The following is a 19,686-nucleotide window of genomic DNA, read 5'->3' as shown; positions in this document are numbered from 1 at the left end:
ATTACAGCCTCAAGTCTTTTTGAATATGATGTCACAAGCTTGGCACACCAAACTTTGGGCAGTTTCGCCCATTCCTCTTTGTAGCACCTCTCAAGCTCCATCAGGTTGGATGGTGAGTGTCGGTGCACAGCCATTTTCAGATCTCTCCAGAGATGTTCAATCGGATTCAAGTCTGGGCTCTGGCTGGGCCACTCAAGGACATTCACAGAGTTGTCCTGAAGCCACTCCTTTGATATCTTTGGTTGCTCAGTTTAGACGGGCGGCCAGCTCTAGGAAGAGTCCTGGTGGTTCCAAACTTCTTCCATTTACGGATGATGGAGGCCACTGTGCTCATTGGGACAAAGCAGCAGAAACTTTTCTGTACCCTTCCCCAGATTTGTGCCTCGAGACAATCCTGTCTCGGAGGTCTACAGACAATTCCTTTGACTTCATGCTTGGTTTGTGCTCCGACATGCACTGTCAACTGTGGGACCTTATATAGACAGGTGTGTGCCTTTCCAAATCATGTCCAATCAACTTAATTTACCACAGGTGGACTCCAATTAAGCTGTAGAAACATCTCAAGGTTGATCAGTGGAAACAGGAGCTTCATGGCAAAGGCTGTGAATGATTTCTTAGTTTTTTATTTTCAGTCTGTCTTGAGCGTGTGTGATCTCAGGACATTGCCCCCAGGCCTAAAGTGTCTTTCCATGTTCGGCGGAGAAGGCGGCTACGCCACTCTCTCTCAGAATGAACCTCGCTGGGGTGGACCTTGCAGATTTAGCTGACCGGTTATGCACCCTTTTTTGCTTCTGACCAGGCTGGCTGTGGATACGTTCCGATTAGGGCCAGAATACAGAGAGTATATTTTGATTTGTTTGTTTTGATTGATTTCTACTTAAGTGTCCCAGCCCATAAGAAACTACTGGACTTGTCAAATGGCAAATGCAGTCATTTCATAACATAAATGACTCCATAAATCCAAAATGGTCACATACAGAATCACAAGCAAAATCAGAATAACATAGCACTATCAAACGGCACAAATCGGAGTGTACACCAGCCTACACCTGGTGTAACTGAGTGACTGATATCCTACAGCGGGAAATGAGGCAGACCCTCCCCTTGCGTGGGCTGCCCAAATTTGGGTTTTAATCCTCTGGAAGAACCCCCAGTGAAGGCTCAAAACAGGGCCATGCAGGGTTCAGCAGCCCTGTCTCCTTATTCTCTCACTTCTTCCTCATTGCAAAAATAAAATCTGTTTTTGTCTTGTAATGAGACTTCAAACTGGATTTTATTCTCTCAAGTACAAAATATTAGCTTCTTTTAAATTGCAGTTAGTCTGCTTGACAAGTGAAATTATCTTGCCCTGTTGGCAAATCTTGGTAAAAATGCCTCATTGGCAGTATTTTTGTCTTTTCTTAACAGTAAAGCAATAGAAATACGATTTTCAGTCTAAATATAAAATACTAAAATACTTGATGAGACTGCCCTATAAGCCTCCAGAGAATCCTCCAAAGGAACCTCCAGTGAAACACTGAAACAGGGCTGCGCAGTGTTTGGCATTTTCCCTCATCTTCTCTTGGCCACAGAACTGCTGGCAAGCGAGTGGTTATAAAGCAGGGGCAATAATGACTTGTGCAATACAGCTCGGCCAACACACAGACGAGCGGGAAACACCACACCCATAAAGGTCCCATATTATTTTCCACTGTTTTATTTTAGGTCCTGATATCCATAAAAAGGCAATGGCAACAATCTCTATCCAGTTTTACATTCCATTCTCCAGCGCCTCTCAAGAGCTTTACCAACAACAGGCTTTAGATTTTAGTGTATTTAAGACTCATTGACATCAACAAAGCTCTGTTCTGATTGGCTGGCTAGCTCCAACTAACTGAATGCAGTCTGTGCCAAGCACTGGGATTTCTTCCGACTACAAGGTGGGTCATGCTGAAGTAAACAACTTTATTGTTGTGATGTCATAACTTCACAGAATTCCAAACCGCTTGTATAAATGCACATTTTCTTCATATGGATTGTGTTTCTTTTTGTGTGTATTTATTTTTTTTTGGTCTTCATAATACCTTTAACCCCATAGCAAGGGAAATGTCATTTTCCACAATATGGGTCTTTTAAAATCTCAGATCTCAAATCAGCACATGGACCGGAGGACCACTCCGTCAAGGAGAGTCACCAGCTAACAGGAGATAATGAATAATTCATTTACCATTCCAAATTAGGTCATGGTTAATAAGATTTTAAGATATTTAATGAAGTAAAGTAAGTGACATTTGGTATTTTGTTTAACATACACCCAAGACACTGACACCTCCAGCATTGAGCAATTAATCTCAACTGACAAAAGACATCCGCTTTTGGCTTCTTAAAGGAGAGTGATGGAGATGATGGTCAGACTTTGAACCCTGCTTTTATTCTGAAGTTTAACCCAACCAAGAAAATGCATAAATTTTTGATATTGTAGCAAAGAGTGAAAAAACTGAAAATAGTGGTGTGTGAGAGCCTCTATGTACACCATGATTCACAGTGCCCATGACCTCAGCTTCAGGCAGTGTGCCCATGACCTCAGCTTCAGGCAGTGTGCCCATGACCTCAGCTTCAGGCAGTGTGTCCATGACCTCAGCTTCAGTTACTGTGCCCATGACCTCAGCTTCAGTTACTGTGCAGATGACCTCAGCTTCAGGCAGTGTGTCCATGACCTCAGCTTCAGTTACTGTGCAGATGACCTCAGCTTCAGGCAGTGTGTCCATGACCTCAGCTTCAGGCAGTGTGCCCATGACCTCAGCTTCAGGCAGTGTGTTCATGACCTCAGCTTCAGGCAGAGTGCCCATGACCTCAGCTTCAGGCAGTGTGCCCATGACCTCAGCTTCAGTTACTGTGCCCATGACCTCAGCTTCAGGCAGAGTGCCTATGACCTCAGCTTCAGTTACTGTGCAGATGACCTCAGCTTCAGGCAGTGTGCCCATGACCTCAGCTTCAGGCAGAGTGCCCATGACCTCAGCTTCAGGCAGTGTGTCCATGACCTCAGCTTCAGTTACTGTGCCCATGACCTCAGCTTCAGTTACTGTGCAGATGACCTCAGCTTCAGGCAGTGTGCCCATGACCTCAGCTTCAGGCAGAGTGCCCATGACCTCAGCTTCAGGCAGAGTGCCCATGACCTCAGCTTCAGGCAGTGTGCCCATGACCTCAGCTTCAGGCAGTGTGTCCATGACCTCAGCTTCAGGCAGTGTGCCCATGACCTCAGCTTCAGGCAGTGTGTCCATGACCTCAGCTTCAGTTACTGTGCCCATGACCTCAGCTTCAGGCAGAGTGCCCATGACCTCAGCTTCAGGCAGTGTACCCATGACCTCAGCTTCAGTTACTGTGCCCATGACCTCAGCTTCAGTTACTGTGCAGATGACCTCAGCTTCAGGCAGTGTGTCCATGACCTCAGCTTCAGTTACTGTGCAGATGACCTCAGCTTCAGGCAGTGTGCCCATGACCTCAGCTTCAGGCAGTGTGTCCATGACCTCAGCTTCAGTTACTGTGCCCATGACCTCAGCTTCAGGCTGTGTATCCATGACCTCAGCTTCAGTTACTGTGCCCATGACCTCAGCTTCAGGCAGTGTGCCCATGACCTCAGCTTCAGGCAGTGTGCCCATGACCTCAGCTTCAGGCTGTGTGCCCATGACCTCAGCTTCAGGCTGTGTGCCCATGACCTCAGCTTCAGGCAGTGTGCCCATGACCTCAGCTTCAGGCAGAGTGCCCATGACCTCAGCTTCAGGCAGAGTGCCCATGACCTCAGCTTCAGGCAGTGTGCCCATGACCTCAGCTTCAGGCAGTGTGTCCATGACCTCAGCTTCAGGCAGTGTGCCCATGACCTCAGCTTCAGGCAGTGTGCCCATAACCTCAGCTTCAGGCTGTGTGCCCATGACCTCAGCTTCAGGCAGTGTGTCCATGACCTCAGCTTCAGGCAGTGTGCCCATGACCTCAGCTTCAGGCTGTGTGCCCATGACCTCAGCTTCAGGCAGTGTGTCCATGACCTCAGCTTCAGGCAGTGTGCCCATGACCTCAGCTTCAGGCAGTGTGCCCATGACAAGTGACCACGTGATCTTGTGAAGTGTTCAATTGGTCCACATTTCCTGAATTTTGTGCTCTAAAACAAAAACCCTATTTTGCGCTCCAAGTCTTACAGCAGCCCTCGCAGGAAAAATGTTCTGAAACTTCTCTGAATGAGGAATTCATTCAATGATGTAATTATTCATGTAAATGCAGGTTAGAGGCAAAAAACTTTGGAATGATCATTTTCACTGTGCATGAATCTTCACAGGTAGATTTGTGTGAGGGGATTGCTCAGTTGACACAGGTAAATCTGTGAAATAGGTTTTGACATAAAAGCATTTGCGAGATTTGGTGCACATCATTGGCACATCATTTGTATTAGCAGGATAATTTGGGGGGAAAACGCAACAACCCTGTTCAGCAGTGACGTGCGGTAAACTTGTGGCCCCGGGTCTCACGTGAACAGTACTTAATCGTAATCGTAGTGTGGTGTAAATGGATCGCACCACAAATGGGCGACACAGCGACGCAGTGGGTGCCTCACAGCAAGAAGGTCCTGAGTTGGTTAATTGTAGAGCCTATATTGCTCCTTGGTGTGTAATCCTGCCGTTGTCCTTGACCAAGGCACTGGCCTCAGAACTGGAGTTGGTCCCCAGGCACTGTACTATAGCTGCCTTAAATGCAGGGGATGGATTTTGTTGCCTTAGAAGGCAATGACAATGATGAAGAAATAAAATGTGGGTTATCACTTTCTGTGTGGAAGGGGTATGAGAGATGAGAGAGAGTCGCACAAGAGAAGTATGAGTTGGCATCCTTTTAAAGGAGGACGAGGTGTTGACCTGGAAAGCTGGAGAAGTTAGACATGGTTTAAGGTCCTCTCAGAAAGCTAATGAGCAAGCCCTGGAGACAGGCAGGGCAAGTGATGACAGGTGAACAATGAGGTGGAGGATTTACTGGAAAACTGCGATCTCATCTGTAAACGGGGATTTTTGCCTCTAAACCACAAGCATGCTTTTCAGCCCAGACCAGCTTGACATTTTCACTAAAAACAACATATTCATCTTCATCTGACATTGTCTCGTCACAGCGCCTTCATGTACTTCAAATTCAATATTTTCATTACAATACAGGATTCAAACGGATGGTGCACCGACGGATTAGAACAAAGAGAACTTGGCTTGAACTTCAAACAATTTCGGTTCTCTCTGTAACTAACGTGATTCCGCTTGGGGTAAAACGAAGTAACGGGTCAGATAGTAACGTAATCAAGATAAAAAGAATAGTTTGCTTTAGCGTGATCTGTATTTCAATTAATTAATTTAAAAAAACATTATGTTCTTAAACGCTGCCCGCCAGCAACCGCTGGTGTGTGGTGAATTGCTAATATTACTGCACCTGCATGAGGAGCTGACCAGGTCTTGCTGCGCAGTGGACCTTGCGATTAAGTTCACGCTGTGCGGTGGATCACTGACAGTGTACCAACACACTGCTATGAAAACCCAGCTGTGCTGCGGGTCAGGCTATTAAAGGCGAACCGCGCAGGGATTGCGGATCATTATTTATTCCTTTCGCTGAAGCTGTCCTCTGGAGTGACGATTCGAAATGCCGTCCATTTCGCACGGATGAATAGTTTCTGAAATGGCTGAGCACAGCAGGAAGCCTGGCAGTAGTACAGTACCGAGTCAGAACTTTCTGGCTATCGGCTGTGCAAACGACAGCCGGTGGTCACTTCTGACGCTCGGTGTATAGCTTATTTTAAGCTTCTTTTTCTTTTCTTTTTTTTAAAGAGCCTTGTTCAAGCTTTTCCGTGTCAATATCAGCTTCTGTATATCCTACATGGTTTCAAGCGGCGTGTTTTCCAGTTCGAAAGGGAATAGCAAACGGCAGCTATGAGTAAAAGTCGGCGCCTCCTTTGCCGACAGCACCCCGGAATGTTATCGCTCCGAGGGCGGCAGACGGGAAAGCGTGCTCTTCGGCGGGTTTCGCTCAGTCGCTCCGAGCCGCTGGCACGCACGCTTGGCTGGGAGTTAATGAAGGCCCTTCTTCGAAGCCTAAACGCTCCGGCACCTTCCGTGTGGCTGATGAACGCTGGGAAGCCGCGCGGCACCTCGGCCCGTTCACACGGAGGGGCTGTCACACGTCTCGTCTAATCCATTCTGACGCTTCAAATACATTTTTTAAAACGGGGGCATTTGAGATTTGAGAAAAGCGGTTGTGGAGCAACAAATCACCGGTTAGTGCGCCCGATGCGGCGTGTATGTACGGAAAGTAACGTATCATAAATTGCATACATTCAGCTTGGCGGACAACAAATGTGCCAATGATGTGCGCCAAATCTTCGAAATGCTTTTCTGTCAAAAACCTATTTAACATGCAGTATTCACCTGTGACAACTGAGCAATCCCCATCTTATATACATTTTTGAACAAAGGAAATCGAGCTATCCGCTGAACTCTTAATTCTTCATCTCAAATGTAAATCTTTAATTTACTTTTAATTAGTTGAAAAGGCCCCCACACCCCCCTGCCCTCGCCCAAGCGGTGGTGACCGTGGGCACAGGTGCCTTCTGGAGGTGACATCAGAGCAGATTAGAGACGCCATTTACTCAGACCTTGTTTTATGGGGTTTATCCAGACTGTGAAACTCCGTGTCTCCGGTCGTAATTCCTTCATCGTAAGTGATAAACGGTGATGGGCGAAACGCCGCTGGAATGTCGGCGAGGAGCAGCTTGAGAGCTGCTTAAACGCGGTTTGAGTGAAAGCAACGCCGCGGCGAACAGCCGCAGAACGTGCCCGTCCGGCTGAAAAGGTATTTATTACATACGGCTCACGCGCCCATCCTTTTATCATCCACTTATGAGTAGCAGTGCTGAGTGCTTCTCTTTGTGTGTGCCGCCTTGTGCGTTTGAGTGTTTGCCTCTTGGATCCCGCACAGAGGGTTAAAATGGAAAAATGTTGGAGTCATTCATTCGGAAAGGAGCTGAGCTTCTCTTGTGAGGAAGAGAAATTTTAGAATTCTGAATTTTGCTTGAGGGTTATACGGAAACAATGTGAATTAGTGTTTTCATTCCCCATTAAGTGCACGCATTTGCACCGTTGTGTGGTAAAAGAAGTCACCCCTCCCCTTGTGTGAGTACGTTAGTGCCATGTTCGGCCACTTTCTCAGTCACAAGGGCATTTCCTCACACCTCAAATGCTAGGGTGCATTCTTGCACTCTCCGGTGCATCCTAAACGCTGGGTTGGTTCATAATGCACATGCCCAATTACCAATGTGAATTCTTTCACTCGAGAGCTGCCTCACAGTTGTACACATTCTTAAGCACAAGGGAACATTCTTACAAGGGCATGTTTCTTTGGAACCTGGACCCTTAGCCGGAAAGTTTTAGGTTTTAATTCCCCATAGGCAACCCTTGAGCAGGACTCCCAAAACGAACGCAAATATCCCCTCAGGAAATGTCCGGGTGCAGAGACGGATTAGCGCGTGTAAATACAAGCCATGAGACCCGCGGCGCGACGTCGTCTGCCAAACCTTTAAATAACGCAGAGCCCGGAGACGCTTAGCCACGCCGCGCTTCAGACAAAGAAAGGACGTTCAGCCAAACCAAATGTATTCACAAACAATTTGGAGTTCACATGCTATTTCCTCCAGGCCAGACGTCTTTCGTCTTCACGTGGCCGCGGCGTCTCCCGCGGCGACGGGGTTAAGATATCATTTCCTGTCTGCGGCGTGGGCTGGTGTCGTGCCGCGGCCCGGGGGGAGGAGGGTGGTGTGATAGCCGTAATCCGCCGAGGTTATAGGTTACTGATGTGCTTATTTATTTTTCCAGGCGGCTCAGCCCTTGCATTGATAGACCCGGCTTTGCCGCGTGGCCCCGCTGCATTGCCCATTACCGGGCCGGCAGATAGCTTTCAGTTTATAGGCGCTCGGAGAGCCCTGTCGTCGTGCCGACGGCGCTCGCTCCCTTTGAGTGACAGACGGGGCTTACGCGTCACGGCGGCCGTGACAGGCTCAGGGAGACGGCCACAGCGGCGCCGCCGGGCGCATTAGCGCAGCTCGCTAACCGCTAACCGCCTCCGCGCACGGCCGGTGGCATTTAGGCAGAGTTAATGAGATCCGGCGGGTGAACGCCGTGTCAGCCACGTGACGAAGGAACGGGCCGCCCAAAAGGGCAGCAGCACAGCACGCAGGTGCGCGGACGCTAAAAACAGACAACGCGCACGGGTAACTGCGGCTTCTTTGAAAGGGCAGCGGGATTTAAAATGTACAGTTTACAATTTAGTCATTTAGCAAGCACGTTTTAGCCACAGCAATTTACAAGTGTGTTTTTTATGGCCAGAAAACAACACAACCAATATGTACGGTTCCACATTTAAGTGGAAGAAATAGTTGTTTTTTAGCATTGAATTAAATAGGAACATGGAGGTATAATATGAAAAGGTGAGTTATGAGGGAACTAGCGGTTGGTGAACCTGCCTTCCTGACCGACTGAGGAAGGTCATTCCATGAGGGACGGGGGCTGGTTGGATGGTGATGTTTGTTTTTTTGTTTTGTTTTTTGTTTTAGATTGGAATACGGCAGTGTAATTTGAAAAGGTCAGTTTTGAGGAAGCCCTCAGTCAGTGAGCCCTTCTTGACTGACTGAGGGGGGTCAAGGGCAGAGATTGGCTGGGGCCACTGGGCCTCGATGGCGGGGAGCAGCCAGCTGGTGGGAGGACGCGGGACAGAGAGGTCTGATTGGAGCGCATGCTGAGACCACTGTCGGAAGACATGAAGGGGCAGCGTGGTGTACCAGTGCGTGACACTTGGACACTACCAATGGGTTATTCAGATGTCCAAAGAACTTCAGTCCTTATTCAGAAACTTTTGCAATATTGCAACCCACAGCATCAGCCTTTAGGATGCGAGCTTTTGACGGGAGGCTGGTAGCCTCGTCTGAAGGAAACCGGCAGGGGGCTTTACACGGTACCAGGCGTGTGGCGAGGACACGCTTCATGGTGGGGGGGAGTTTTGGGAAGGTGCGGGCCCCACCCGAGGTTGAGGAGAGAGGTTAATCAGCAGATTAGGAAAGCAAGAGACCCACTGAACCCCTTCATCTGAAAGACTGAAATTATTACTTTTTTTTTCTCCTGGTTTTTAATTTTGTTGTAAATGAGAATGTGTTTTGCACACAGTGTCCTGAAGAAATGATGACATACATTTTAAAAAAAGGTTCTGTTCTTCTCTGACCCTATACAGCGAGCATGGATATTGCTCTTTAATGATGATGTACCTCATTTAATGGAAACTTGTTTAAAATGGCAGTTGCAATCAGGCTTACCGTGGAATTCAGGAAACAGGGCGCTTTTCCGGCCATATGCAGCCTCAACTTCTTAAAAGCATTTGTTATTCATTTATTTATTGAACGGGTGTTTTCCCCAAGCTATTTCTCTCTCTTTTATGAACAGGTGTTCCTCCCTGAAGCTGTTTTCTCTTGCGCAAATAAGTATTTTTCTCCCCGAATGAATGTCGAAGTCCTAGGCCCCGCGAAGCCTGGGGCTGTAGTTAACGGCGTCCCCCCTGTCTGTGCTCTCGCCCCAGGGCCTGCAGGTGGGCAGCAGGGAGCTGGAGGAGATGGGGCTGAAGTTCTGCCAGAGCCTGCTCCCCCTGCGGATGAGCACCCTGCTATCCAGCCCCAAGCTGTTCAGCCAGGCGTCCGCCCTGCTCGACCTCAACGACAGCCCCCTGGACCACAAGTCCCACAAGTGAGTCTGCCGCCATCCCGCATCTCCTCCGGCTGCACGCCGATACGTCTTCCGTACAAACACTCACGCTCACTCACACTCGCATGGGAGGAAAAGATAACGCGTCTCCTAAACACAACAATTTTGAAAAAGGGGAAATAGTTGCATACTTTGAAAGGGAAATTTACTGAGACGTACTCTTCATCACACACGTACAGTACTGTGCAGAAGTCTTAGGCACCCTAAACTTTATTATATACTGTATATATGTTTCTTTTTTAGTGTGTGTTAGTATAAAACACATTTGACATTTGAGATTTCCAAATATTCATTTTCCAAAAGATGTAATTTTACAGAGACATTTTTGTATTTAATTTGCTTCTGAGATCAGAAGCAAGGAGCCAACCAAAGTCTGCAGAAGTACTGTGGCAAACACTCCAACATGCTTGGAACAACCTCCCTGCTGATTGTCTTATAGAACTGCAGGACAGCGGTGGCTATCTCAGAGAAGTGATGCAGTTTTAACGCCGAAGGGTGGTCACAAAAAAATATTGATTTGATTCAGTTTTTAACTATTCTGCCAAATGACTAAATTGTTATGTGAAATGTATAGTACGTTTATTTAGGACCTTTCATTGAATTTAAAAAAAAAAGAATCCTATCTATACAGAATGTTATACAGTCATGTGTACAGGCTCTGTATCTCTCCCCCCCTCTCAAACATAGCAAACCTCCCCCCTACCCCTCACACACACACACACACACACACACACACACACACGTGTACTGGCTCGGTCCCTCTCTCTTTCCCTCTCTCCCTCTCTCCCTCTCTCTCTCCCTCTCTCTCTCTCTCCCTCTCTCTCTCTCTTTCTCGCTCTTTCCCCCTCTCAAACACAAGCACAACCTCCCCCCTACCCCTACCCCTCACACACACACACACACACACACACACACACACACACACACACACACACATGTACTGGCTCGGTCCCTCTCTCTCTCCCTCTCTCTCCCTCTCTCTCTCTCGCTCTCTTTCTTTCTCGCTCTCTCCCCCTCTCAAACACAAGCACAACCTCTATCCCTACCCCTCACACACACACATACATACACACACGTGTACGACACATAAACTCACACACTCACACATACTCACACACACACACACACACACACACACACACACAGACACACAAACTCACACACTCACACATACTCACACACACACACACACACACAGACACACATACTCACACACACAGACACACATACTCACACACGCTCACACCCTCGCACACACCCGACAGTGTGGAGGGAACATTAGGAAAGGGACATTGCAGAGAATGGTTGTCTAACCACAGCCCTAGTGCTCTTCATCATATCCAGTGCTGTGCGCATTTGGACAGTGACCCAATATGGATGTGAGTACCCTCAAATTAAAGCTGACGGTGCGCTTCAACCTCGTATTCACCGTTTCATTTCAAATCCAATGCGCTGGAGTACAGAGCCAAAAAAACAAAAAAATTGTGCCACCATCCCAATCTGTACAGACTGTGGGCTACAGTAGCCTCCTGCTAGTGAGAAGTAAATAAAGTAATGCATGTAAGTCTGTGACTCGGGGTTGAGGCCTGCTGTTTCCTCCTCCTGAGCCTTGTGGTTATGATACAGGCTGCGGGGGGTGGGGTGCGAGACAGCGGGTTTATTTACCGTAGCGGTCTGCTGAAGGAGATTCACAGGAGAGCAGCATCAGTGTGGCTCTCGTCCATGCGATTGCTTTTTTTCCTCTGAGTCTGCCATTTTAAAATAGTGGGAAAAGGGCTTTCTATCGATTTTTTTTACTTCAATTAAGTCCCTGCTCTTATTTGAAGCGTTGCATCTCTTCTCTACCACCGGGCCAGTCGCCGCGCTACAAGGATTAGCTCCCAATCCATCAATGGCATTCTGCCCCCGCACCCCCCCTGCCAAAATGTGAAATGGTTCAGGGACCACACCCCTGGCTCTACCCTCTGTCTCCTGAGCAATATCAAATTTTATTTTATATGCCACTGTAAAAAAAACTTGTCGCAAAAGCCCTTCACAGATCATGTTACCGATGGAAAAAAAATAGCAAGATGTCTTGCAGGCACGCCATACAAATAGTAGATATTATTTTAGCAATGTTATATCATCGATAAAAAAAGTAATTTTCCCATGAGGGATTGGAAAGTGATTTTTAAAAAGCTAAAAACGTACCTCGGCGGAAAGAGAAGAGGCCTCGGCGGGAAATAAAAATGTCCCCTCGGCACCCCCCCCCCCCCCCCCCCCCGATAACAGCCGAAGATAAAATGGCTTCGGCGAGGCTCCGGTATGCAGGTTCTTAAACACTTTTATTATCTTGATAGACGGGAGGTTTATTTTCTCCCCCGTGTGGAACCCATCCTCCCCTCCTCTGTTTCAACAGTCACTCTCAGCGCAAATCTCTTTCAACTACTCCGGGCGAAATTATTAACAGACAGACCAATCGGAGCCCTCCCCCCCCTTTAATGTCCGCGGAAGCTGGCGGCGAGTCGCTCGGCGGTATTACTTTAATAAACTGTCAGATCAAAGCCCAGTCGCTGCCGAGCCTGATGAAAGATTCTTAGCCCTTTTACCCGGGCCGCGTCTGCCACGGATAAGCGCTACTAATGTCTTTCTCGGATGGCGGTTTGAAAACGGTGTTTCCGGCAAAAAAAAAAAAAAAAAAGAAAACGCTTTTTCCTTGTGACATGCTGGGGAAGGTGGATTTTCATGGTGAGATATAGTAGGTTGTGGCATCAGACTGTCACTGAGTTCAGAGACCGCTGTAACTATGCGTGGAATTTGTATGCGTGTTTGGTTTTATACAAACATGAGTCGATGGAATTACAGGGATGGGAGAGCTTTGGTTTGATTGGCTCTGAAGGTCAAACAGTCACGATGATGCAACTAACCCGCCTTCTCGCTGTTAAGGCCCATACGCACCGAGAACTATAACCATAACGATAACAATGAGCATTGCATCCACACTGCTGAAAGATAACGTTCTTTAAATAGTCTCTCAGCTACGTCATCATGCGCCCTGACGCCCTGTAAATTCAAATAGATTTTGGTCGTGTTTTATCGTTCATGGAGATATCATTCATCACTGTCATTGTTGTTATAGTTGTGGTGTGGACTCTGCCATCCACTTGAGTTTTGAAAACAACATATTTATAGTTTGTCATAATTATTTTTCTTGTTGTGGACGGACCTTTAGTGGCATACCTCCCTTGATGTTGTGCGCTTGTCCTCCATTGTCAACGTAGGGCTGGAAGAGGGCTCTCCCTGTCTCAGCTGTCTCTTGTACATCTTCTGCCTTTGGGGTGGATACCACTGTCTGGCTCACAGCAAGAAGGTCCTGGGTTTGAATCCTGGGTCTTTCTGAGCTTGCATGTTTCCCCTATCTGTGTGGGTTTCCTCCAGGTACTCCGGTACATGCACATTAGGCAACTTGGGGGGGGGGGGCATTAACAGGGCGCTGCTGGAAAAGAGCACGCATGCTCAGTCAACTTACCCTGTATAAATAAAGGTTAATAAATAAATAAATAAATTGCGGTCTTTGACTTCGGTCCTCTTGGGGGACATGGCAGGGTCTGAAGGTGGAACCCACCATCTTGCAGGATTGCAGTTCAACTCCGCCTTAGTCCCGGCCTCCACATCATCCACTCTGTGGGCCTTGCCCCCTGTTTTCCAGCCACCGTGCTTTAACGAAGCCTATCGGAGATCACACAGAGCATGCAGACTGCATTCTTAAAACGTTCAACTGCAAAACGCAATAAGCAGAAAGGATGGCCTCGTTCCCATAACAACCAAAGCTGTGCTTGTCATTCAGATTTTCTCTTTTTTACTTATTGTATTCTTTTACATTTAGTTTTATTAAATTTGATACTTCTCATTTCTGGAGCTGGATTTTAAAATTCAGAGCACAGAGTCTAGCTCCAGGGAACAATGTGAGCAGTAGCCTGTATGTTCTTCACAGGAGGTGTGCGTCCGCATTTTATTTCTCTGCGGCGGTTTCAAGTGCGAGAACGGCCTGTTCTCAACCCCCCTGTCCCTCCTCAGGACCAGGTACCTCCTCTTAGGTGGGGTTGGGTACGCCCTGCCCTCCCAACCCCACCTACCCAGTCAAACATTAATGACAACAAATATGTGTGACAAAATTTGTGCGTTTATCTTAGAATGCGTGGCAAGATGCGAACAGACAGGACATGAAATCGGAGGAATAGTTTATTCTGAGGCTCATAAGTTATTCATGCTCTGGCCCGCAAGAGCTGTTGGCCACGGTGATGGTAGAGAAGGGCTTGAAGAATAAAACCGTGTTTTTTTTGTTTTTTTTTTGCAAGAATAGGACTCCGCATTGTAGAGGTGGAGGTAGGGAACCGGGGTCTGGCTGTTTTCATCGTGATTTAGGCTCAGGATGGCTGAGATCGGTCTTTAAGCCCTTTTAACTGAACTGCTGACCGCTAGAGTGAGCGAGGAACGGCACAGATGCGTGGCAGGGTAAGATGTTTACGGCCTGAATTTGTCTGTTTAAAGCCAGCCGCCCAGTCCTGACAGCCCAAGGAGTGGGATGTATGCCACTTTCTGTACAATCCCTTTATCTTCTGACCCCTCTCTATCTTTGCCTGTCCGGTGTGCCCTGTACCGTGTATTTGAATGATACGTACAGTCTCTTTCCCGTGTCTAACCCTGTGATATGTAACAGCATTGTATCTGTATTTCCTCTTGTTGTCTCAAGTGTTGTATATGTATTCTCTTGTATATTTGCCTTGTAACTGTGCTTACCCCATTCCTTACCTGTAGCTGTCTCCTGTACAGTATGTGCTGTGCCTCTTGTAGTTGCTTCTGTATCTTTGTTTTCGGTGTTTTCGCTTCTCTCCTAGATCTGTCTTATTCTGTATCTTTGAATTGTCTCTGTGCCCTGCCTTTATCTGTGTCTCTATCTGTATGTGCTGCACATGTACCAATTCCGTATCTGTATCTTTCCCTTCTCCTTGCTTCAATCCAGTGTCACTTGTATATGTCGGCCTGTAGCGTAGTGGTTAAGGTAAATGACTGGGACACGCAAGGTCGGCGGTTCTAATCCCAGTGCCACAGTAAGATCCGCACAGCTGTTGGGCTCTTGAGCAAGGCCCTTAACCCTGCATTGGTCCAGGGGAGGATTGTCTCCTGCTTAGTCTAATCAACCTGTACGTCGCTCTGGATAAGAGCGTCTGCCAAATGCCAATAATGTAATCTAATGTCGTATCCTGTTTCTCTGCCTTGTAACTGTGCCTCTCCCATACATGTTCTTTACCTGGAGCTGTGTCTCTATCTGTGCTCTAAGTGTACCAATGACTTCTCTATCTGTATTTTCTGTATCTTTGCCTTGCTTGAATCCAGTGGCAGTATCGGTCATATCTGTTTTTTCTGTCTCGTAGCTGTGCCTGTCCCATACATGTGTCTTACATGTAGCATGTAGGCCATTTCCTCTGACATCCGACCGGTCGGGTTATTAACGGGTAGGTAGGGCACGACCGCCCCTGTCATCTATTCCATCGGTCCGTCGGACATCTGCGTTTTACACAAGCCGACACCCTCCACTCCTGAGTAAAGGCCATAAAGGCCAGTGCGATCAAACCTGTGACAGTGATGAACTATGTGTGCTGTGTGCTCACACAGGTCTGATGGGTGTGCCTGCTGGCTGAGGTCAGGTCTGACTGGAATTCACAGCATCTTAACCTGAGGACCTGCTTGTTTTCAGATGGGCACTCAATCACAGGACTCTGTTACGGCTCAGTTTACACCTATGGCACTTTCATCCCCAGGTTGGGAGATGTAGGGCTTATTCTAAATTTTATTCCTCAATTTTCCCCATTTTTCCACAACCCCCTAACTTAATGATAATAACTTTATTTGTATCGTGCGTTTCGAGCGTACAGCACAAAGTGCTTTACATCAGTAAAAACAAAAAACATAAAAATACAAACAATGCCACAACAGATAACTCGACCAATAAAAGTATAAAACAAATAAAAATTCTCAAAGACAAAATGGAGATGGAAAGAAACTGTAGTTTAAATATATATAAAACACATTAAAGACTAACCTGTTGATCTCCCTCCAGCCGTTCCTGCCAAAGTCAGGAGATGGCAGACCTGACTCCACCAGACACCTTGTGACATAATTTCCCCACACTGCACCAGTCACGCACTGTTGCAGGAGGGTCACAAGGTCAGCGTATCTGCAGGAACCTGGTCTGACCAGGAGTGGCCGCTATAGAGCGGTGAGATCAATGGAGCTGCCGGCTTTGTGCGGACTCAGTCAGATATACCAATGCTTACAGCCGCCTCGCTGGCATCCCACAAAAGGGTGGGCTGGAGAGCGTTAGGATGCTGCCCGCGTAGGGCCCGGGAAAAGCCCTACCTTTCAGACCCGGGTCAAATACATAATTGTTTCGGATTCAAATACTTTTCTTTGTGCCTTATCATTCCCTGGTGAGGCCGGTTGTTGCTCCGGCCGTAGCCCACAGTGGACTGGAACTCGCAGTCAAATACCTCCCATTCGGCTGAGACGCAACTTGTGGGGCATTCTTTGGCGCAGCCTGTAGCCTAGTGGCTAAGGTGCATGACTGGGACCAGGAAAGTTGGTGGTTCAAGCCCCAGTGTAGCCACAAAAAGATCCATTACATTACATTACATTACATTAATGGCATTTGGCAGACGCTCTAATCCAGAGTGACGTACAGTTGATTCAACTAAGCAGGAGACAATCCTCCCCTGGAGCAATGCAGGGTTAAGGGCCTTGCTCAAGGGCCCAACGGCTGTGCGGATCTTATTGTGGTTACATCGGGATTAGAACCACCGACCTTGTCCCAGTCATTTACCTTAACCACTATGCTACAGGCCACCCACTCAGCTCCACTCCACCTTAACCCCACAATGCTCCAGGTGGGAGTAGCCCAGCCCCTGCCTTGTCCAATCAACTGTAAGTTGTTTTGGATAAAAGTGTCAGCTAAATAACAAATTATCGTTATTATTATCTTTGCAGCCTGAGCCACCTGAAGGCTCAACGTATGGATTACCACATTGACCACAATGGCGCGTTTCTATGATGTGTAATTACATTAGCGGTTCGGGGAAAGCGTACATCAAGGGAGCGAGACGCGATGCTGCGTTTGTTTGATTGGCTGGCCCCCCCACCCACATTTTCACGTGCCCTTCTTTCTGCTCGGCTCTGACAGGGACGTCTGTGTTCCCCCCTCCCCCCCCCCCTCTCCGTCAGAGCGAGCACGCAGCTCCGCCGGGAAACACAAAGCAATTCCCCGACAGCTCCGCATTTACATTTCGCCGGCGTTCCCGCCGCCCTGTCAGATCCGTATTTACACGTGCTCTCGCTGCTCTCGCTGACAGCCCCGCGGTTTTTCACGCTCGCGAGCGTTGGGTTTATTTCCACAGGAGGAGGCATAACTCAGCGGAGGAGCGGCAGGAACAGCGGTTTTAATCAGGCTCGTTAGCCTAGCGCCACGCGTCACGGCACCCCGTGTCTGCTCCAGCGGCGTCTCTCCTCATTCCAGTCACTTATTCTTCTCCTGTTTTTTCTTCCTCTTGCTCTCGACCTGGAAATCGATCGAGGTCCGCCACCTTCAAGGACATTCCAATCTATTAAATGTTCCTTCTAGGAGCTAGAAGTAGAAGTTAGGAATTTCCAGTCTTTCCCTTTGTGGAAGTATTTTTTCGAATAAATGATCAACCTGTAGATCTGCCTCTCCCCATCCGCCACGTCTGTAACTGAAGTGGCTGACGTTTGAAGGAGCAAGGACATTCAATTTGTGTAAGGGCTGAGTTGGCTTGAGTCACTGCCTCCAGTTTCCCCTCCTACACAAGATCAGTTTAAAAATAAGCGACCATCGGCGGACTAGCAAAGCACACCACTGGAGCATGGATGAATTCACCATTTCCATCCTGTTTCAGGAAATGGGACTGGAAATTCAACTCATGAATAGAAAAGTTGCCATAAGGTGGCTTCTGTTTATTTATTTATTTTTCTTGTAATACTGTGGATGTTCTCATTAATTGAATTTCAGTTCAGAATTTCACAGAATTTTAATTGAAGCTGATCCTGATGGTGTGGCTCACAGCCCAGGATAAAGTCACACTTTCCATGTGGTTTCTGTGATGTGGGAGAGGTTTGATGTTGCCTTTAAGGACATGAGCACTGGCTCACTCGTCCCCACAGGGCTAATTTTGGGAGATGAAACACTTTGGACTGATTTAGGTCTGTCGTGAAAGTGTCATCCGAATCCAGTCGGTGCAAGTAATATCTCTTCAGTGGCCGTATGATGAATGATAAAAACTGAGATCGGTTTCCAAATCCCTAATTGCATTGAAAACAACATTGGTGATAAATGGCTGTAATTGGATAATAGCGGTACTTTTTTCATCTGACTAATGTATGCCTGAGGCTACCTTGTACAGAAAGACACAAATTACAAAGGGCTGTGCATATTTTGGGCCTCTCTGTCGTTTGCCGTACATCTGGCTGGTTTGTAATTTTAAATTTTAAATTTGTGTGTAATTTGACGACGATGTGTAATTTTCAGGTTAGTTGTCCTGAAGGACACAAGTGTGTTTCCTGATTGAGCATTCGGAATACCCTGTACATGTATGTTTCTGATTCTTCTGCTCACAAATAGTTGGAGAATAATAAGCTGCTGACTGAAATGGCAGTAGAGTAGCCATGACACTAGCACTGGCAAGCTAGTGTGATGTGATATTTGCACGGCACACTTTGCGCGGACACGTGTTGTATTAGCCAGGGATGGTTAGTGCTGACAGGCTTTGCCAGTGAGACTGTGATAGTAGTTATGATGGTTAGTGCTGACAGGCTTTGTTTGGGCGATTGTGGTAACAGCTGTGATATTTGCATGCCACGATTTTGTTGGGCGATTGTGGAATTAGCCATAATGTTAGCACTGGCACACTTTAACAGTGTGATTACATTACAGGCATTTGGCAGATGTTCTTATCCAGAGCAAAGTGCAACAAAGCGCACAACCATTACCGGGGACAAGTGCGCTGAAAACCCTAGAGGGAAGTCCAGTTATAACTGCGAGAAGTGACCACAAAGATAATAACTTGGAGATGAGTCTGATGAGACAAACAAACGAAAGTAGCAATAAAACAGACTTAGCATACACAACCTTGTAATAATAAAAAGAGTATACACAATTGCGAGAGCTGCGATAAACAGCTTATATAGGCCGTTAGAAACCGCAGGCAGGCAGGGAGGGGTGGGGACAGGTGCAGGCTGAAGAGCCGATTGTAGCGGTGACCATAATGGTTAGCACCGGCACACTTGGCCAGCTCGATTGTGACCATAACTGGGATGGTTAGTGCCAGCACGGTCCCCCTACCCCACAGGACGGCGGTCTTTGGGTCTTAACACGTTCTCCTCTGCCCCTGTAACCAGGAGCTCTCCGGAGGCCTGGCGCCAAGCCGACTGGACCACTTTCGCATTCTGTCTAACCCCCGTTTTTTAAGGCCTTTGTAGATAAAACGTTGGCGAGTTCAGACGGTCCTCCGGGCCATCTCTGTGGAGATGGCGTGCTCTCAGAGCCTCAGACAGCTTTGTTCAGTGTGCAGACTCACTCGGAGAGCTCCGCTCTTAAAATATTTACAGCCGCCTCGCTGGCATCCCACAAAAGGGTGGGCTGGAGAGCGTTAGGATGCTGCCCGCGTAGGGCCCGGGAAAAGCCCTACCTTTCAGACCCGGGTCAAATACATAATTGTTTTGGATTCAAATACTTTTCTATGCTTTACTGAGCTTGTGTGGTGTATTGGAACCTACAAAATACTCCCAAAATGAGCAAACCCTGCTTTTCTCATGCTTTTGGTTGGCTCAATTGCACTAGGCA

The 19,686-nt window shown here is 47.5% G+C and overlaps 1 protein-coding gene across 4 annotated transcripts in view; it reads left to right on the top strand.

Moving 5' to 3' along the window:
• Positions 1–19,686, top strand: part of LOC133111399 (cytosolic carboxypeptidase 4) — a 157,954-nt gene that overhangs the window by 119,159 nt on the left and 19,109 nt on the right. For all 4 annotated transcript variants that reach the window (XR_009704991.1, XM_061221729.1, XM_061221728.1 and 1 more), the window contains one exon: positions 9,616–9,779. Coding sequence is in view for 3 of the 4 variants with exons in the window: in XM_061221729.1 (XP_061077713.1) it covers positions 9,616–9,779 (164 nt within the window). In the remaining variant the exon portion in view is untranslated. The remainder of the gene's footprint in view (positions 1–9,615; positions 9,780–19,686) is intronic.

Source organism: Conger conger, chromosome 15, assembly GCF_963514075.1.
Source record: "Conger conger chromosome 15, fConCon1.1, whole genome shotgun sequence".
In the NCBI taxonomy this organism is placed as follows: Eukaryota; Metazoa; Chordata; class Actinopteri; order Anguilliformes; family Congridae; genus Conger; species Conger conger.
Note: the sequence above shows the minus strand (reverse complement) of the source record. Positions and strands in the feature narration are given on the sequence as shown.